Below are 22,174 nucleotides of genomic sequence, written 5' to 3' on the forward strand. Positions count from 1 at the left end.
AGTGCAGAGAGGATAGAGCAGTGGACTACGTATGCATCCTTCAGGTGCGCCGCTGTTGATTATCAGTAAAGTGGTAGAGGCATTACTTCTGATCTGCACAGACAACTGTCTTTTGGTGAGGAAGTTGACAAACCAGTTACAGAGGAAGGTAAAGAGGCCCAGGTTTTGTTGGAGCTCTTTGATTAGAACTGTGGGAATGATTGTGCCAACTTCCAGTGGCTGCCTCTGTATAATTCTCTACTTTCAAAATACTACATAAATGATGTGGAAGACTCATGCTGAGTTGCATACAGGCTATTCGAAGGTAGAGCGTTTCTATGAAACGGTTCGTAAGCCAGAATGGCGTAAAGTGAAGAAGCAATTACTATTTATTTATATGGGAAAAAATTCTGAGCGTTCGCAGACCCAAAAAATAACCTACCAAATCATGCCAAGTAACACATAAAACCTAAAATAACAGTAACATATAGTAAAAGCAGGAATGATCTGATAAATACACAGCCTATATAATGTAGGAATGCTTTTCTACAATTATTGCAGCACTGTCCACCGCAGCGAAAATCTCACGCAAGCGCTCCCGGCAGAAGCACTCTTTCCAGTAACCTTTAAGCTATGAAGCTACCGAGTAATACATAAAAATACACAGCCTATATAAAGTAGAAATAATGTAAGCTCAGTATAGTTTCACTTACCGGAATCGGGAAGACAATGAGGACTCTGATGATGGTGTGTTAGGCTGAGTCGTCAGAGATTGGGGTTGTGGGAGGTAGAGGAGACTGGGGTGTCATCTCATCGTCGTCTGTTTCCATCAGGGCAGGCAGGTCACCTTCTTCTATGTCTGCCTGCCTCAATGTCGAAGGTCGAGTTTCGTCATCTGCTGTGGCTGATGTGGAAGGCTTGAAAAACGACAGTATGCTTGACTGCTTAGCCTCGCGCATTTTTCTATCATACGGTTCTTTGTAAGCACTCAAACCATCCTGCAAACCTGCCCTCAACCTACGTACGCTTTCGAAATTAAAGTCATACTTTTCTGCAATCATTGCAGCATTGTCAGTCGCAGTGAAAATCTCACGCAATTGCTTCACGTTCATTTCCTGGACGTCTTCACTTTCGGGCCGTTCGCTACTGCGTTCGGTTTCGATTGTTATCCTTTCCTCTTCATCAGCTCTTCATCTGTCAGTTCTTGGTCATGGGATGCCAAAACGTCATCTTCGTCAACTTCCACAAACCCTTAGCCAAACTCACTATATCTTTACTTAGTTCACCACGATCGAAACGCTTTATTATGTCTAGTTTTACGCTAAGTGTAACACCCTTACGTGCTCTTTTAGGTTTTTCCGATACCTTAGAACTCATCTTGCTAACGGATGCACAAAATAAATCGACATACGGCATGTGTTTAAGCAATGCATTTCCGGGGGAGGAGCTTGGCTGCTCGGCGCGCGCTGCCTTTTTTTGTAACAGTGAAAACACCTTCTGTTAGTGAAAACAGGTAAGTAATGTAGGTCTTTTGTAACAGCGAGTTGACGTAAAGCGAACGTTCGAAAAACAGGGGATACCTGTACTTCAAAGCTGCTGGTGTATCCTGTTTGTGTTTCAACTGGCCTTCTGTCCAGTTTCCCAAGTATTGCTGCACTCTTCGACACTATGTCCAGTTGTCCTGTGTTTGACTGTCTGGTTATCTGAATCTCACAGAGATAGAAACTATCAGTGGCTTTGTAATTGCTAAAGTTGTTTGTTGCTGCTGGTCACTGATCCTCACAGGTTCTTTGAAGATCTCCTTCAAAACATGAGACTTTTTTGTTCTCTGATCCTCATGAGATTGGTACTTTCTTATCCATACAATGCCAGTTGTAATGAAATAAATACAGAAAATGCCAAAGATATTCAGCAGGTCAGGCATCATTTGTAGAGGGGCAAACTGAGTTGATGTTCCGGTTCAATGACCTTCCTCCTGAATTGGCTCATCACTACTGTTGAGTTGTGAACATATGCACTAAATCTAGCAATAATGTCGATTTTTTGCCTTTTGTCTCATCGATGGAAGGGTATGCAGTCCCCACATTGGCCTCAGAACTAAAGTGAAAGCAAGTTGTCCTCATCCTGGAAACTACCCAAGAAGAAGATTGAGGCGCAGTCTTTGAGCGTGATTATAGAGCTGATGATTGTTAAGTTAACCAGCAGATACTGTGAGCTTCAAAAATGTGCTTACTGTTTACTGAAGACGACCAGAATCACCTCATCTCAGCTATAATGATGCACAATCTGCTGAATATTTTCAGCATTTTCTGTTTTTACTTAATGTGGCTAATTTACACATCAATTTATACTACCTAACCTGCTGAATGTTTCAAGTGTATTTTGTTCCTGCTTTAGACTTTCAGCATTCACATTACTTTGCCTTCTAAATCCCTGCTCTCTCATGAATTCAGAGTTGCAATCGAAACGTCATCAAGTTGCAACTGTCAGAATTAAATGATTCCTTCCATTGTGATCTCCAGAAAGGAGTCTGATTAAAAATGAACTCCAATGCTTAGCTCTGTTGTGGTTCTGAGGGTAACAGCAGTCAGCAGATGGATCTGACAGCTTGCTGCACCTAGTGCTCTTACAGTATACTTCAAAGGCATGCTGAAACTTTAAACTTTATTTGGAATGGAAAACATCGGAGGAATAATTCCAGAGGCTTCATGTTGAAAGAGGGTGGATTTGATTCTGCACAATCTGAGCCACCCTGCTTCTAATCTGGGTGTATAATCAATTATATGAGAATATTACTCTGTCTATGTGACTCCTGACCCACCATGAATTTTTAAATGTCTCCTCAGTTTGGGGGGCATTTAGGGATAGACAATAAATGCTGACATTGCCAACAACCTCACATCTTATGAATAAATACAAAAAGAAAGCCAAGACAGTTTAAAGCCTGACCTCATTAACTGAGCTTCAACAGTTCACCTTGATGGATTTTTAAGAAGAGTACATTTTTTAAACACTATTAAAACTAACGTATTAGGATGGGCCCACCCTGGGCAGATTTCCAGAAGAATGTGGCTTGAAATGTAGCAGATAGCCTTAATTGAGGTATGGAATTCATGGCCTCCTGTGATTGAGTCATTGAGGAAATCACTGCTTTTGCTTTGAAGCTCTGTTACCATGGTGATGTTAGTGTGTGCTCTGGTTGATGGTTTGATAGGTATTTCTCACAGAATGCACTCCTGTGATTAATATTTACTGACATGTATGTGGGGGGGGGGGGGGGAGAGCTGGGGTGGGAAACAGGGACTGGTGCAGGGAACCAGATTGCCACAAATAAAGTCAGTGACGAAGTTGCTGGCATCTAACCATCTGTGAGAATCATAGAATCCCAGATCCCTTCAGCCCATTGAACTGTTGGATCTGGAGATGATGTTGTCAAGAACCACCTCTTTGGAAGTCGAGAATGAGTTATTAATCCTGAGATTGCATCCATTTTATTAGATCTTTATAAGAAATAACAGTAAGCAACACATTCTACCGTAAAGAGGAGGGGGGAGAGAAAGAGAGAGAGCACCAAGAAAGAACAAAGAAACAGTTGGAGAAATTCAAAGAACTTTGCCTTGTAATTGTCTTTATATTTCAAACTAGCTCAAAATGAACAAATAAGAAAATTCTTTTGATAAGAGCAGTCCATGAAACAGTTTGATTTATGCTGGCATGATGTAGGCTTGCCCATAAAAGCAAAAAAAACAGAACTAGCTATACTGCAAATGACTTTGAAATGAAATCCTTTGAAGATTTGCAAACAGGTATTTATGCAAACATATAAACAAGCATAAATTTAAAAATGACATTTTAGACACTGATCTAGACGCTGGCATTTTTCCTTCGGCCTTGTCTGCAATCCCGCAAGCTCCTCATCTCAATGATCCACCCACGTCATGTTTAAAATATTACATGGAATCAGTTCCCAGGTTTTCAGAGAGAACTTTGCAACTCTCCTCAACTGTGTGAAGGAAAAGTTTCTCTTTCTTTCCCAACCCTCCATGACTCTGTTTATTGATTGCTGTCCACAGATAACTTAAAGTCACCTGGTAGTTTTGTGTCTGCTCTGATTTGTTCTGTCCTAAGTATGACTGGGATGCTATAGTCCAGCCATTCAAACCAGGTTATTCAGTTGTAAAATTAGCTGTGATTTGTGAGGTGTATTCAGTGAGTCAACAAACAACCAGAAACAACCTGGTGGTATGAACATTGAATTCTCCAATTTCCGGTAATTCCCTCCCCCTCCCCCTTCCCCTATCCTAGGTCCCTCTCTGCCTCTTTCCCCTTTCAACTTTCTGCTCCTTTATCTCTACAATACTTTCATGCTTATCCCCTCCCCCCTTTATCCTTCCTTTGATTGGTTCTCCACCTGGCGCCTCTAGCCCTTCCCCCTCCCCATCTCTATTACTGGGCTTCGGCCCTCTCTTCCCCCCCATTCCTGATGAAGGGTCTCAGCCCGAAAAGTTGGCTACTCTTTTCTCACGGATGCTGCCTGACCTGCTGAGTTCTTCCAGCATCGTGTACGTAACCAGAAAGTAAAATGCCTGACATATTTTGGTGAACACTTAGAGCCTTTGAACACGACATCCTGTTGGAGAGACCCCCTGTTACGTCTGTTACTCAATTTATTTCTGTGTGGGCAATAGAAGATTAACTATGGTGATGTCTGAATATAAATGGCATTTTTCTCCGTTTTCCTGCAGGTTGTAAATGCATCGAAGGTTTTGGATGAAGTCCCTATCCCATTGGATTTGGAGTCACACCAGAGTCACCATAATGACCAGAGGTGGGACCCAATGTTATCAGATGATGAGGACCTTACCATGTCCGCTGGTAGGTGGCGAGTGCAAAGATGGATTGAAACAACCTTTAGCATCAGTATACTAGACTATGCTTGGAGTCTTTCCTGTTCCCTGTTTGCCTGTATTGAAGCCATTAGCTCTTCCACAGTTTATAGTCACAGTAACAGGCCCTTTGACTAATCTACCCCATGCTGAGCCATTTAACTGTCTACTCCCATCAACCTGCCCTCCATACCTTTACCATCCATGTACTTATCCAAACTGCTCTTGAACTTTGAAATCAAAATCACATCCATCACTTGGGCTGACAACTCGTTCCAACTCTCACCACCCTCATGTTCACCTTCCACCCTTAACCCATGACCTCTGGTTGTAGTCTGCTTGCATTTACCCTATCTGAGGCAGTGTGGCTGTAGAGACTTGCAGTGAGGAGCGTGTTGGAATAAGTCTGTGGTGGAGGCATCATTTGGAGTAATTTTAGTTCAGGATGAATGTTAGCTATCCCTAACACAGCTGATTACTTGAAGAAAGTGTAGCTGCCTGTGCTGGGTGTGACCGGCACACTTGGGATCAGGGCAGCGATGTTGAGGCAAGTGTGTTAAAGGCTGCCCTTCTGCGTTGGGCTATGCACAGTCACAAGAAACTACAGAGAGTTGTGGACACGGCTTGGGACATCATGGCAACCAGACTCTCACTGCCTCAGTAAAGCAGCCAAAGCCCCCACCCATCCTGGTCATTCCACCCCTCCCCCTCCACTTGTGACAATAATAAACCGGTACCTTGAATCTAGTCACAGCCACTCATGAAAATCACTGTTTTTGCAGTGTGTAAAATGAGTTACATTCCATGCAGTGTACAGTACAACTGTGTGGGTGGCTTTTGTGCAAATCAGAAATACATTTGAATCATGACAATTACATGACTATCGGTGCAAAAACCCAGATATTTTTTTCTGTGAGCCATTGTCCATCCAGGATTTAGGACGGAGGCCTTCAAAAGCTGGAATTAATCTTATTGTTTTCCTCTTATTTTCCACAGAAGGCAGTGCTGAGTTTGAAGAGGGCAGCACACCAGATGTGTTTAATTTCAGCACAGTACAAAAAACAGGTAAAAAAAAATCTATTGAATTGTGTCTTGAAGCCCTAAGTTATGTTCTGCACATTGTATTTGTGATGGGAGAAAAATCTAGTCCTGTTTATAGTGAACTAAGAGTGACTTTCTAATGAGTCATCTCGTGCTGGTTTGTGATGCACACTTCCATCTCGGCAAGGGGTCAGTGATGTCTGCTTTGTGAAGTAGTGTGATTAGAATCTGTTTTGGCAAGATCCCCAGTCCCAGCTCTATCCCAAGATCAAAATCTGCACCCATCATCATCCATCTTATTTTGTAGAGTAGAAATGCAGAACATCTTTTTATTTCACTCATACCAAGGTTTCAGATGACAGTTATAAATTGCATTTGAGTTTTGGGAATTCTGTCATTTGATGATGCTGAGATTGCTGCCATGTACTAAATTCTCTGTGTATACCCATTTCTGTGTGTATATAATGAACATGTATGACATACATTTGTTACTTAATGTCTGTGAGAAAGTCTTCAGATTTGGTGTTCAGCAATTTAATGCATAGATAAAATCTTGTAAGAAGACAAGGATTGAATTACATTTCCAGACCAGCTTGTGAATTGCAGGCAGCTGAGTGACGCTGAAGATTCTTGAGAGCAGTTGATGTCCAAGATTTTTGATTCAGTTGGGCACCCTGCAATCTTTTCCCACCTCTCATTGCTTTATATTTCCAATTCAGTTCTAACTTTAGAAATGCTCAGTGTTGCACTGCAGGACTTGGGTGCAAGTCTCCACTGTGGCACCATGTTGTATTGCCCAAGCTTGTCAGTCTCAACATGGCATGATTTGATGTGGATTAGCTCTTTCGTTCCCCAATCCATGTCACTAAAACAGATTAGCATACTGTTTGGTCACCTAGCTGTGGGAAAGCTTGTAATGAATTTAGTTATTTTATTGCAAAGATTCCTTGGAGTCTGGATGGACTCAGTGAGCCAAGGCCTTCTCTTGCGCTGGAACTGAGTTAACAAGAGTGGGATCATATGAGAACAGCCTTTCTTATTACTTGCTTTCTTTCTGCTAACAGCAAGAACTGTCCATCTCTGCTCACAACATCTGGACATTCAACCTGACTGCTGTCTTATCTCACTTCTACCTTGCTGGCTAAACCTTGATTGAACTTAATTCTATTCTCTAAATTCCTTCTCAATCCACAGTTTGGGATACCATTCTTCTGGACATTTTTCTTAATTGCGTCTTACTTGGAGTGTCACCAATTGTACATTGCCAGGAAGTGCCAGTGACATAAAATGGAGCTTTAAACACCATTAGAAAATGACAGTGTAATAAAAATAACCCACTGAGTAGCTCACAATAGGGCTTTGGCAGATTTACACACCAGTATATTGTGCAAGGGGCCCAGGTAGCCTTCAGATAAGACCAACAAGGGTAGGTCCAACACAGTGAACAGTAGGGCTGTAGAACAAAGGGATCTGAGAATACAGGTCCATAATTCGTTGTAAGTGGTGTCACAGGTTGATAGGGTCGTAAGGAAAGCTTTTGGCACATAGGCCTTCATAAATCAAAGTACTGAGTACAGGAGATGGAACGTTATGTTGAAGTTGTATGAGACTTTGGTAGGCTAATTTGGAGTATTTTGTACTGTTTTGGTCATCTACCACAGGAAAGAGGTAAATAAGAATGTTGCTGAGTCTGGAGGACCCGAGTTATAAGGAAAAGTCGAACAGGTTAGGCACGAATTCCTTGGAATGTAGAAGATTAAGGGGAGATTTGATAGACTTACGCACAATTGAGGGGTATGTATGGCATCCGTTAGTCTCGCGAGACCATGGATCTGCGCCTGGAAAGTCTTCTCCAGGAAGCAGACCTGGACAAGGTTGTATGGAAGACTGGCTGTTGCCCATGCAGCAAGTCTTCCCTCTCCACACCACCGATGTTGTCCAAGGGAAGGGCAAGGGCAGATACAGCTTGGCACCAGTGTCGTCGCAGGAGTTGCCAGGACGAGGTTGAAGACAACGTCAGACTGACTTAGTGACTCCAGCTGCGGATTTGTCCTCAGGGTTTACTCCCGAAGCCTTTCCCATGAGTGGGTATGGCCGCAAGGCAGCAGAGGTTTGAAATTAGAGTTTTCTCTCTCTTAGATGGATTGCTGACGAGCTCCATCTATCCGAAAATTGAGGGGTATAGATAGGAGAAATGCAAGCAGCTTTTTCCACTTTAAGTTAGGTGAGATTACAACTGCAGATCATGGGTTAAGAGTGAAAGGTGAAAAGCTTAAGGGGAATATGAGGGGAAACTGCTTCACCTAGAGGCTTGTGAGAGTGTGGAATGAGCTGTCAGTACAGGTGGTGCACGTGAACTCGATGTCAACTTTTAAGAGAAGTTTGGATAGGTACATGGATGGTAGGGGTAAGAGGGCTATGGTCCCAGTGCAGCTTGAAGGGAGTAGGCAGTTTCAAAGGTTTCAGCACAGACTAAATGGGCCAAAGAACCTGTTTCTGTGCTGTGCATCTTTGATGACTCTAAGTGCATCTCTCACCCTGACAGAAGCAGCGAAAGCTAAGTGACTGTTTTGAAATGGTTGTTAAGGCTGCACAGCTGGAATGATGCATCTCAGTGTCTCCATGATAAACATTGCACTGCTTGTGACTGTTGTCTAAAAGTTTCGACTTGGCAAAATGTGACAGTATTATTTCTAACTCAGCTGATGTATTTGAACAGCTGATCAGTGCTAGTCTGAAAATGGTGGATTGCATAGTGACATGCAAACTTAACCCACAAACATGGCTGTCTTGTTTAAAGACACAGGTTATAATGGCTAGGCTTTACTTTCAGTCTTCTGTAGCTAGTATTATTGATTATTTCATAATGTTAGCAGTTGTTCAAATAGAAACTCTGAAATACAATATTTTTTACAATCCTCTCAAGGAGAGAGAACAATTTAATCAAATGATGACAGACTGTGATAAGCAGACTATCTTACTCTACTTGTGGTTTACTGTCCTCCGGGTACCTCAAGGCCAAAGAGGTAAAGGTATAATCTAGACACCCACCCAGCAGATCTGTTCACCACGCCTACCTGGCAGAGCATCCACTCACCCCGCCCACTCTGCCCTGCAAATATTTTCCTCTCCAGTGTTTATTTTGCTCCCTATTGAACCACAGCAGTTGCATTTCCCTCCACCGTTACCTCTAACAGTGTACTCCAGGCTTCAGCCATTCCCTGCAAAATAAGTATGTGTCATTTTTTGTTCTTTTGCCATTCATTTCCATTCTGATTCTCGAGGCACCACCAATAAGCGCAATTTCCCTTTTTATACCAAACTAATATACACCCAGACTAATATTTGCTTTGGTTCACCGACAATTTTTATCTGAATACACCTCTGTAAAGGCACCAGCACACATCCTTACTTTGGTAGTCGCCTGAGATATTTTGAAGACAACAAATAAATTCAGCAACTAAAGTAACTTTTGGCCTTCTGGAGATAGGATGACAAAGAAGATCTGCCCTGTGTAACTTGTCACACTTGATTTTGTTAAATTTTTATTGAAGTTATGTTGGTCCCTTCTTGTGGCAATTACAACAGGGCCACCCAGGAGTGAAATACACCATAGGTCAGTACCTTTATGCAAATGAAGATCTGTAATTAAATTACCTTATTACACTCCAAGTTGGAAATTGGTGAAAACTTCCACAAGAATTTTGTTTCAACACATTTCTTTGCAAAACTCTCTTGCCTTGTTTTACTCTTCATAATTTCACATGTACAAAATAGTCTCAAGCTGAGCACAGCATTATTGAAAGGGACTATGAAGGGGAGAGGAAAAAGCACAGAAACTCAGATTGACACCAGTGAGATTAAGTTATTATCATAAGACGTATGTAGCATCCGTGCCCCCAATTTAACCCCATTCGCCTAGGGTGAACCGCTGTTGCCCCGCCAAAAGTGTAATACTTCGGTGTAAATATGGTATAATGCTCCCCCAGTCCACACTCGCAACACAAGCATCAGACAATACACCAAAGGCAAGTAAATAATTACAACTTTATAGTTATTCCTTAGTGATGGATTAATAGGAACAGATAACCTAAAGGCGCCAAATCAGTAAGTTTATCAGTTTGTGCACATAATATTTTAATACATTGGAGCTCAGGCTTCCGGTTCTATCCATAACGACCTTCTGAGCCTTCGGCCACCGTTTGAACCGTTGACGTTCAGTATCCACTGCCCTGGAACCACTGTCTATTCCTCACACGTCCGTCCTCCTCGCTCACCTGAAAAAATCGCGAACTCCCACTCAGCGCACACATACAAGATAGCATAACAATTCTCCATTGGTTAGTTCCCCCCTTATCTGCAGTTATAACCCAAGCATTCCGGCGACAGAAACCCATTACAGCATTAAGTAACATTACAGAGAAGCCATTTCATTATAACAATACAGAGAAACCATTTTGTTGTCCTGAACAGTTAACACCACAGTAAATGGTACTGACACATATGATGGCTGTCCCCTTTGACAATAAGAACTGCTGTTTGAGTACTGTTGGGGGGGGACACCCTACCTGGGGGAAGCAACAGTGCCCGTGCCTCTGGCACAGAGTCTGGCCCTATGGCTCAGAAGGGACAGGGAAGGAAAGAGGAAGACAGTAGGGATGGGGGACTCTATAGTTAGGGGATCAGACAGGCGATTCTGTGGATGCAGGAAAGAAGCACGGAGGGTAATTTGCCTCCCAGGTGCCAAGAGTCCGGGATGTTTATGATCGTGTCCATGATATCCTGAAATGGGAAGGTGAACAGCCAGAGGTCATGGTACATATTGGTACCAATGACATAGGTATGAAAAGGGAGGAGGTTCTGAACACAGACGACAGGGAGTTAGGAAAGAAGCTGAGAAGCAGGACCACAAAGGTAGTAGCCTCGCAATTACTGCCTGTGCCACACAACAGTGAGTATAGGAATAGAGTGAGGCGGAGGGTAAATGTGTGGTTGAAGGATTCGAGCAGGTGGCAGGGATTCAGATTTCTGGATCATTGGGACCTCTTTTGGGGCAGGCACGACCTGTACAAAAAAGGACGGGTTGCACTTGAATCCGAGGGGGCCCACTATTCTGGCAGGGAGGTTTGCTAAGGCTATTGGGGAGAGTTTAAACTAGAATTGCCGGGGGATGGGAACCGAACTTGAAGAGATGGAGGAAGGGGCGGTTGGCTCACAAATCAAGAAAGCTTGTAGACAGTGTGAGAGGAAGGATAGGCAGGTGATAGAAAAGGGATGCAGTCAGATTGACAGTTTGAGATGTGTCTGTTTTAATGCCAGAAGCATCATGAACAAAGTGGATGAGCTTAGAGCTCGGATCAGTACCTGAAGCTATGATGTTGTGGCCATTACAGAGACTTGGATGACTCAGGGGCAAGAATGGTTACTTAGAGTGCCAGACTTGTAGCTTCTGAAAGGATGGGGGGGAGGCAAAAGCGGTGGCACTACTGATCAGAGACAGTGTCACGGCTGCAGAATAAGAGGCAGTCATAGAGGGATTGTCTACGGAGTCTCTGTGAGTGGAAGTTAGAAACAGGAAGGGATCAATAACTCCACTGGGTGTTGTTTATAGACCACCCAATAGTAACAGGGACATCGAGGAGCAGACAGATTCTGGAAAGGTGTAATAATAACAGGGTGGTCGTGGTGGGAGATTTTAATTTCCCAAATATCGACTGGCATGTCCCGAGAGAGAGGGGTTTGGATGGGGTGGGATTTGTTAGGTGCGTTCAGGAAGGTTCCCTGACACAATATGTAGATAAGCCTACATATGTAGATGTAGATAAGGCTGTACTTGATCTGGTATTGGGAAATGAACCTGGTCAGGTGTCAGATCTCTCAGTGGGAGAGCATTTTGGAGATAGTGATCACAATTCTATCTCCTTTACCATAGCATTGGAGAGGGATAGGAACAGACAAGTTAGGGAAAAGTTTAATTGGAGTAAAGGGAAATATGAAGCTATCAGGCAGGAACGTGGAAGCATAAATTGGGAACATATGTTCTCAGGGAAATGTACGGCAGAAAAGTGGCAAATGTTCAAGGGTGTGGCGTGGGGTTCTGCCTAGGTGTGTTCCAATGAGACAAGGAAAGGATGGCAGGGTAAAGGAACTGTGCTGTACAAAAGCTGTGGAAAATCTAGTCAAGAAGAAAAGAAAGCTTACAAAAGGTTTAAAAAAACTAGGTAATGATAGAGATCTAGAAGATTATAAGGCTAGCAGGAAGGAGCTTAAGAAAGAAATTAGGAGAGCCAGAAGGGGCCATGAGAAAGCCTTGGTGAGCAGGATTAAGGAAAACCCCAAGGCATTCTATGAGTATTTGAAGAGCAAGAGGATAAGACGTGAGAGAATAGGACCAATCAAATGTGATAGTTGAAAAGTGTGTATGGAAGCAGAGAAGATAGCAGAGGTACTTAATGAATACTTTGCTCAGTATTCACTACAGAAAAGGATCTTGGTGATTGTAGTGCTGACTTACAGCAGACTGAAAATCTTGAGCATGTAGATATTAAGGAAGAGGATGTGCTAGAGCTTTTGGAAAGCATCAAGTTGGATAAGTCTCCGGGACTGGGCCAGATGCACCCTAGGCTACTGTGGGAGGCGATGGAGGGGATTGCTGAGCCTCTGGCAATGATCACTGGGGATGGGAGAGGTTCCAGAGAATTGGAGGGTTGGACAGATTCAAGAAAGGGAGTAGAGATAGCCCAGTGAGTCTTACTTCAGTGGTTGGTAAGTTGATGGAAAAGATCTTGAGAGGCAGGATTTATGAACATTTGGAGAAGCCGACATATAACCATATAACAATTACAGCACGGAAACAGGCCATCTCGGCCCTTCTAGTCCATGCCAAACGCTTACTCTCACCTAGCCCCACTTACCTGCACTCAGCACATAACCCTCCATTCCTTTCCTGTCCATATACCTATCCAATTTTTTTAAAATGACAAAATCGAACCTGTCTCTACCACTTCTACTGGAAGCTCGTTCCACACAGCTACCACTCTCTGAATAAAGAAGTTCCCCCTTGTGTTACCCCTAAACTTTTGCCCCTTAACTCTCAACTCATGATATGATTAGGAATAGTCAGCATGGCTTTACCAAAGGCAAGTTGTGCCTTGAGAGCCTTATTGAATCTTTTGAGGATATGAATAAACACGTTGATTACAGTTATATTAACAGCAAAAGGATAGTGAGGGATAAAATTGGTCCCTTAGAGAATCAGAGTGGACAGCTATGTGCAGAGCAAAAAGAGATGGGGGAGATTTTGAACAATTTCTTTTCTTCGGTATTCACTAAGGAGAAGGATATTGAATTGTGTAAGGTAAGGGAAACAAGTAGGGAAGTTATGGAAATTATGATGATTAAAGAAGAGGAAGTACTGGCGCTTTTAAAGAATATAAAAGTGGATAAATCTCCGGGTCCTGACAGGATATTCCCTAGGACCTTGAGGGAAGTTAGTGTAGAAATAACAGGGGCTCTGACAGAAATATTTCAAATGTCATTAGAGATGGGGATGGTGTCGAAGGATTGGCGTATTGCTCATGTTGTTCCATTGTTTAAAAAGGGTTCTAAGAGTAAACCGAGCAATTATCAGCCTATAAGTTTGACGTCAGTGGTGGGTAAATTAAAGGAAAGTATTCTTAGAGATGGTATATATAATTATCTGGATAGACAGGGTCTGATTAGGAACAGTCAACATGGATTTGTGCGTGGAAGGTCATGTTTGACAAATCTTATTGAATTTTTTGAAGAGGTTATGAGGAAAGTTGATGAGGGTAAAGCAGTGGATGTTGTCTATATGGACTTCAGTAAGGCCTTTGATAAGGTTCCGCACGGAAGGTTAGTTAGGAAGGTTCAATCGTTAGGTATTAATATTGAAGTAGTAAAATGGATTCAACAGTGGCTGTATGGGAGATGCCAGAGAGTAGTGGTGGATAACTGTTTGTCAGGTTTGAGGCTGGTGACTAGTGGTGTGCCTCAGGGATCTGTACTGGGTCCAATGTTGTTTGTCATATACATTAATGATCTGGATGATGGGGTGGTAAATTGGATTAGTAAGTATGCAGATGATACTAAGGTAGGTGGCGTTGTGGATAATGAAGTAGATTTTCAAAGTTTGCACAGAGATTTAGGATAGTTAGAAGAGTGGGCTGAACGATGGCAGACGGAGTTTAATGCTGATAGTGTGAGGTGCTACAGTTTGGTAGGAATAATCAAAATAGGACATACATGGTAAATGTTAGGGCATTGAAGAATGCAGTAGAGTAGAGTGATCTAGGAATAATGGTGCATAGTTCCCTGAAGGTGGAATCTCATGTGGATAGGGTGGTGAAGAAAGCTTTTAGTATGTTGGTCTTTATAAATCAGAGCATTGAGTATAGGAGTTGGGATGTAATGTTAAAATTGTACAAGGCATTGGTGAGGCCAAATTTGGAGTATTGTGTACAGTTCTGGTCACTGAATTATAGGAAAGATGTCAACAAAATAGAGAGAGTACAGAGGAGATTTACTAGAATGTTACCTGGGTTTCAGCACCCAAGTTACAGAGAAAGGTTGAACAAGTTAGGTCTTTATTCTTTGGAGCATAGAAGGTTGAGGGGGGACTTGATAGAGGTATTTAAAATTATGAGGGGGATAGCTAGAGTTGACATAGATAGGCTTTTTCCATTGAGAGTAGGGGAAATTGAAGCAAGAGGACATGAGTTGGGAGTTGGGGGCAAAAGTTTAAGGGTAACATGAGGGGGAATTTCTTTACTCAGAGAGTGGTAGCTGTGTGGAACGAGCTTCCAGTAGAAGTGGTAGAGGCAGTTTCGGTATTGTCATTTAAAGTAAATTTGGATAGGTATATGGACAGAAAAGGAATCGAGGGTTATGGGTTGAGTGCAGGTAGGTGGGACTAGGTGAGAGTAAGCGTTAGGCATGGGCTAGAAGGGCTGAGATGGCCTATTTCCGTGCTGTAATTGTTATATGGTTGATGAAGGTAGAGCAGTAGATGTAGTGTATATGGATTTTAGCAAGGTATTTGCTAAAGTACCCCATGCAAGGCTTATTGAGAAAGTAAGGCAGCTTGGGATCCATGGGGACCTTGCTTTATGGATCCAGAATTGGCTTGCTCGCAGAAGGCAAAAAATGGTTGTAGACGGCTCGTATTCTGCATGGAGGTCGGTGACCTGTGGTCTGCCTCAGAGATCTGTTCTGCAGCCCCTTCGCTTTGTGATTTTTATAAATGACCTGGATGAGGAAGTGGAGGGATGGGGTAGTAAATTTGCTGATGACATAAAGGTTGGGGGTGTTGTGGATAGTGTGGAGGGCTGTCAGAGATTACACCAGAACATCAGTAGGATGCAAAGCTGGGCTGAGAAGTGGCAGATGGAGTTCAACCCAGATTTGTGTGAAGTGGTTCATTTTGGGAGGTCAAATATGATGGCAGAATATAGTATTAATGGTAAGATTTTTGGCAGTGTGGAGGATCAGAGAGATCTTGGGGTCCGAGTCCATAGGACACTCAAAGCAGCTGCTCAGGTTGACTCTGGTTAAGAAGGCGTACAGTGCATTGGCGTTAATCAACCATGGGATTGAGTTCAAGAGCCGAGAGGTAATGTTACAGCTATATAGGACCCTGGTCAGACCCCACTTGGAGTACTGTGCTTATTTCTGGTCACCTCACTACAGGAAGGATGTGGAAACCATAGAAAGGGTGCAGCGGAGATTTACAAGTATGTTGTCTGGATTGGAGAGAGTGCCTTATGAGAATAGGTTGAGTAAATTTGGCCTTTTCTCCTTGGAGTGACAGAGGATGAGAGGTGATCTGATAGAGGTGTATAAGATGATGAGAGTCATTGATTGTGTGGATAGTCAGAGGCTTTTTCCCAGGGCTGAAATGGCTAACACAAGAGAGCACAGTTTTAAGGTGATTGGAAGTAGATACAGAGGAGATGTCAGAGATATTTTACGCTGAGTGGTGAGTGCATGGAATGGGTTGCCGGCGACGGTGGTGGAGGCGGAAATGATCGGGTCTTTTAAGAGTCTCCTGGATAAGTATAATGGAACTTAGAAAATTAGAAGGCTATAGGTAACCTTAGGTAATTTCTAAGATGTTCAGCACGACATTGTGGCCAAAGGGCCTGTATTGTGCTGTAGGTTTTCTATGTTTCTGTAAACAACATATACTGGTTCTCGTGACCTTGGATCTTGGGTTTAATCTTTTACATCTCCTTGCTGTCTTCACTCCCTGAAGACCTTGTATATTTGTTTAGCTTGGTCCATGTTTAAGAAATCTGCACCTGATGAGGATCTCGTTGTCTTGGTGCTCGGAGTTGCACAGTGCTTGACAATGAATATCTGAATTTGTGATAGCGTCTTGGTTGTAATCTTTATTGAATGAATATTTATGTGTCTGTGGTTGGCTTGGTGGTACCTTTCAAATGAAACTGAAGTGAACACCAAAGTTACTCTAAAAGAAATATTATAGAAGATTTAAGTTTCTGATGTATAAACTACTTTCCTTAAAGAAATGCTCATTTCATGCTTTTGCAGTGTGGATGAAGAATAAATTCAATATTTTTAACAGGGCTACGCAATAATACTCACCAGTGACTGGTGCTCAATTCCCACCACTTTCTGTAAGGAGTTTGTATGTTCTTCCTGTGCCCTTGTGGGTTTCCTCCCACAACCCAAAGGCATATGGTTAGTAAGTTGTGGGCATTCTATGTTGGCGCTAGAAGCATAGCAACATGTGCAGGCTGCCCCCTACACATCCTCTGACTTGGTTTGTTGTTGATGAAAACAATGCATTTCATGGTGTGTTTTGATGTTTCTATGTACAAGTGACAAGTAAAGCTAATCTATTTGATTTTTAAAAAACCTAAGTTTTAGTTCTTAACTTGAATATGCTTCTGGTCTCCCATTTGTCTTCCTCCTTCCTACTTAGGAATATGTTTCTCACATATTTCGCACTGCCTCTGTTTATACTTACACTTCATCAGTATAATGAATAACTGTGGATCTACCCATCTTTCCTGTTATGTATCTTCCTAATTGGCTCAACAATTCAGATATACCATTCAGTTATGACTGATTTACTTTCCTTTTCAATGTGAAAGCACCAATCCCTGCAGGGCACTACTAGTCATCAACAGCAGACCAGAAAAGGCTCCCTTATTCCCACTTTTTGCCTCTGCCAGTGTTTCTGTCCGCACTATATCTTTCCTTCGTAACCATCTTTTTTTAGCAGCCTCACGTGTGTCACCTTGTCAACGGCCTTCTGAAAATTCAAAAACACAATATCCACTGACTTTCTTTTGCCCTTCCGGTCTGTTATTTCCTCAAGAATTCCAACAGATTCGATATTATACAACAAATGAGATAACATGCTGCACAGCTCTCTGCCCATCAGTCTAAAAGATTATTTACAAAGGAACATGCCCAAAGTTTCAATATCCTCTAACCCCCAATGTGCTCTTGGCACACATTGGCTGGGTTATGTCTCATCATGAGACAATGCAATTCCCCAATCGGACTCACCCTGTCCGCTTCCTGTCCCACCTGTTGCACATCAGTCACCTCAGAATCTACACAACTGGAGTGGGCGTAAGTCATCCTCAATCTCGAGGCACAGTCTAACAGATAGTTTGGGAGAGCTTATCATCTAGCCTCTGCAAACCAATCCGTACACTCTCCGGCCCCAGTAACTTGAGCCCTGACGCTGGCAAGGTTGATGGTGCTCCTGTGCACTGTCATGCAGGGTAATTACAGGGAACAACACAATGGGTATACTTTGGGATGTTTTGGCTACTTATCAAAGTAATCATTATGCAGGCAACACCGTCATGCTTTGATGTGAGTGGTCTGTCCTGAGTGAAACCGGATATTATCAGTTGCCCTTTAAACCTGGCGCAGGTTGAGTTGGCTCACACCTAATGCCTTTGAAGTAAACTCTGCCAGCTGTGTAGCTGGTAATTATGTGGGTTAATTGTTAATATGTTGCAATCACCATTTAATTTTTATTCATGTTGTTTCACAATTCAATTTTATAGTTGAAACATTTTCCCAGACTATAATCTTGTTGGGAAATGATTGTTTTCTGGAAACGTACATCCAAATGAATGTTTATGTTGTGCTGAACATGGAAAATATTGATGGATGCTTTGATATCACTACTCTTCCCGCCTTGTGCTCCTTGTTAGTTTTCTCCACGTCCATGTTCTCTTTCAAATGAAATCTTGAATACAGTTAATTCCCGAGTTACGAATGTCCGACTTACCGACAACTCGTACTTACGAACCGAGGAAGGAGAACGCCATCCGCCATTTTAAGTCGGATCGCGACGCTGTCCGCCAATTTAAGTCGTTGCCATTGACACAGTGTTGAGTGTTTAACTTTGTACTTGGCTTAAATTTTTCTTAGTAAGATTCAACCTGACCCTGCCCCCCCACCCCAACCCCATTCCGGTCAGCTGGTGGCGCAGTGAGATCAGCGCTGGGCTGGAGGACGGAGGTTTCTCAGTTCGATCCAATGACAGTCTGCTCCCGTGCCGGGTTGATGTTGATCCAGTGACTCCCATACCATCTGTGCCGGGTTGATGTCGAGCTCGCAACTCGACCTCGTAAAAAAAACACTGCCACCTCCAGTTTAAATTCCCATGCGGAATATTGTGGATGATCAAATACCGAAACCCAGCACAGCCTCCACTTGTCCCATTTAGCCTGTCTCAGTGTGGAGGTCGTTAGGACCCAGTGGACCACGGGAGCCGGCGGAGCTCGGGACCCGACGCCCGCAGTGTTTCTGTTCCATTGACGGGAAGCGATCGCGATTGAAAATAAAGTGGAAATAATAAAGCGTTTGGAAAGAGGTGAAACGCCATCGGTCATTAGAAAAGCGTTAGGCTACAGTCGGTCAACGATCGGAACAATTTTAAAGGATAACGGATAAAGTGAAAATAATGGAGCACGTGAAAGGCCCTATCCCGATGAAAGCTACAATTATTACTAAGCAATGCAGTGGTTTAATTATTGGAATACATAATTTCTTAAGTGTTTTATATGCATAGAAAGGTAAAATATATACTATATACTAAGACAAACATTTGACTAACTGACGCTAAATAATACTGGATGTACTTGTTCCGACTTACGTACAAATCCGACTTAAAGACGGACTCAGGAACGGAACCAGTACGTAACCCGGGGACTGCCTGTACATCAAACTTGTGTGCTGTCTTTTCTCAGGGTTTTGATAAGGGTTTGCAAGTCAGCACATATCCTCATCAGATGTACGCTTTCAAGGCCTTGGTGATCACCAGTGAATTATGCCCATCTCTCTGATACCCGTCCTTCAGCATGCCTTCCGTTCAACATCTTATAGGACCTGCTTAATCCCGGCCCCTCAGCACAGGCCGTACGTACATTGTCCCAGAGGGGAGAGTGAGCAGCAGGGTTCGCACCAGTGACGGCACATTGAGGTCTGCATCTGGTGATGACGCTTATTGACGGCGTGTGTGAGCAATGTGGGAAACTTACCTGCGAGCTTCCAAATAGAAAACGATTTAAGGTTTAAAGACAAAGAAGGCAATGGTTGGGATGTTCCATAGCACTGGAGGATATTAGTATCCAAAGCACGAGAGCTCAGTGATGAAGAGTTAGGTGTTATAGATGGTTGAGATGGACTTGAGGAAATGCATCTCTTGAATTCATATCGCAGAAGAGCTTAGTCTATTTATGTACCCCAGGGGCTTTCATATTTCATAATTTTGGGGCAATGGTTATTGTCCTCTCTGTGGTCATTAGCAGGTGTCTCTGCCTCCTCCCATGTATAAAATAATATTGCTTACATAAGTAGCTTCATTTTAAAGTCATGAATGTAATTGTACAGAGACGTGAGTTAGCTTCAGGAATACTTTAGCTGTATTGCAGTTGACTAAGTGTTCAGAGCAGAAGAGAAGGCTACCTTTATCCAAATCCTGGTGACACAAGGAGAAGAAGCCAGTTGCTGGAGTCTATTAATATAATCTGGTGCTTTATTTGTCCTGATTCCACCTCCACTTTTCTCTTGTGGTACCTAGTGTAGTAAATAGCTGTTGTGTTCTTCATACCAGAATCTCCCAGGGAACTACATCTGCGTGAAGTGCATCTGGCTGCAGATCCTTGAAGACCGTGTTAGGGATCTGGAGCAGCAGCAGCTGGATGATCTTCGGCTTGTACGGGAGAGTGAGGAGATAATTGGTCAGAGTTATAGGGAAGTAGTCATCTCAAAGTTGCAGGAGGTGAGTAGCTGGGTGACTCTCAGGAGAAATAGAAATGTGAATAGGCAGTTAGTGCAGTGCACCTCTGTGGCCATTCCCCTTAATAATAAGTATACCATTTTGGATACTATTGTGGGGGATGACCTCCCAGCGGAATGCTAGAGACCAGGTCACTGTCATTGAGTATGGCTCCGTGGTGCAGAAGGGAAAGAGGGAGAAGGACTCAACAGTCACTGGAACAGACAGGGGATTCTGTGGACAAGAACAGGACACCCAGATGGTATGTAGCCTCCCAGGTGCTCCCAGGAGAGGGAGGGACAGCAGCCAGATGTCTTGGTACATATTGGTATCAATGACATCAGCAAAGAGATCCTGAAGAGAGAATTTAGAGAGCTAGGCAAAAAGTTGAGAAGCAGGATTACACTGGATTGCGTGTTATATGATGAACCAGAAGTGATTAGGGAGCTTAAGGTAAAAAGAACTCTTAGGAGGCAGTGAGAAAGTAAAATCTGATGTAGCAATATTTCAGTGGAGTAAAGGAAATTACAGTGCTATGAGAGAAGTTGGCCAAAGTAAATTGGAAGGAGTTGTTGGCAGGGATGACAGCAGAACAGCAATGACATCAGTTTCTGGGAAAAATGAGGAAGGTGCAAGATAGATGTATCCAAAAATGAAGAAATACTCAAAAGGCAAAATAGTACAACCTTGGCTGACAACAGAAGCCAAAATTAATGTAAAAGCAAAAGAGAGGTCATGCAACAAAGCAAAAATTAGTGGGAAGTTAGAGGATTGGGAAGCATTTAAAACCCCACAGGGGGCAATTAAAAGTATCATTGGGAGGGAACAGATGAAGTGTGAAAGCAAGCTAACGAACAATATCCACTTCCACTTCCTTATTCAAGTCATTTATAAAAATCACAAAGATCAGGATTCCAAAAAGAAGTCCCCATGGAACCCCTCTGGCCACTAACCCCCAGGCAGAGAACATTCCATCTACTACCACCCCCTGCCCTCTGTGGGCAAGCCACTTCTGAATCCATATAACAATTACAGCATGGAAACAGGCCATCTCGGCCCTTCTAGTCCGTGCTGAACGCTTACTCTCTCCTAGTCCCACTGACCCGCACTCAGCCCATAACCCTCCATTCCTTTCCTGTCCATATACCTATCCAATTTTACTTTAAATGACAATACCGAAACTGCCTCTACCACTTCTACTGGAAGCTCATTCCACACAGCTACCATTCTCTGAGTAAAGAAATTCCCCCTTGTGTTACCCCTAAACTTTTGCCCCCTAACTCTCAACTCATGTCCTCTTGATTGAATCTCCCCTACTCTCAATGGAAAAAGCCTATCCACGTCAACTCTATCTATCCCCCTCATAATTTTAAATACCTCTATTAAGTCCCCCCTCAACCTTCTACGCTCCAAAAAATAAAGACCTAACTTGTTCAACCTCTCCCTGTAACTTATATGCTGAAACTCAGGTAACATTCTAGTAAATCTTCTCTGTACTCTCTCTATTTTGTTGACATCTTTCCTATAATTCGGTGACCAGAACTGTACACAATACTCCAAATTCGGCCTTACCCCCAAGTTTCCACTGTACCCATGCCTCATGACTTTTTGGGTGATCTAGCATGGAGAACTTGTCAAATGCCATACACAAATCCATATACCCGGCATTGACTGCTCTACTATGGGGATCCTCATCAAACACCTTGCTGAAACCTATACACACCACATCCAGCATGGTGCCATGGAGAACCGTGTTTATCACCTTACTAAAATCCATATGCACTGCGTCAACTGCTCTACCATGTGGAACCTTGTCAAACATGTTACTAAAATCCATATGCACTGCGTCAACTGCTCTACCATGTGGAACCTTGTCAAACATGTTACTAAAATCCATATGCACTGCGTCAACTGCTCTACCATGTGGAACCTTGTCAAACATGTTACTAAAATCCATACACCCCACATTGACTGC

At 43.0% G+C, this 22,174-nt stretch overlaps 1 protein-coding gene across 6 annotated transcripts in view; it reads left to right on the forward strand.

Moving 5' to 3' along the window:
* The window catches only part of hspg2 (heparan sulfate proteoglycan 2), a 528,874-nt gene that overhangs the window by 109,171 nt on the left and 397,529 nt on the right, over positions 1 to 22,174 (forward strand). For all 6 annotated transcript variants that reach the window (XM_073031647.1, XM_073031648.1, XM_073031651.1 and 3 more), the window contains exons 2-3: positions 4,725 to 4,854; positions 5,862 to 5,930. In XM_073031647.1, the coding sequence (XP_072887748.1) occupies positions 4,725 to 4,854; positions 5,862 to 5,930 (199 nt within the window). The remainder of the gene's footprint in view (positions 1 to 4,724; positions 4,855 to 5,861; positions 5,931 to 22,174) is intronic.

This window comes from Hemitrygon akajei, chromosome 29, assembly GCF_048418815.1.
Source record: "Hemitrygon akajei chromosome 29, sHemAka1.3, whole genome shotgun sequence".
In the NCBI taxonomy this organism is placed as follows: domain Eukaryota; kingdom Metazoa; phylum Chordata; class Chondrichthyes; order Myliobatiformes; family Dasyatidae; genus Hemitrygon; species Hemitrygon akajei.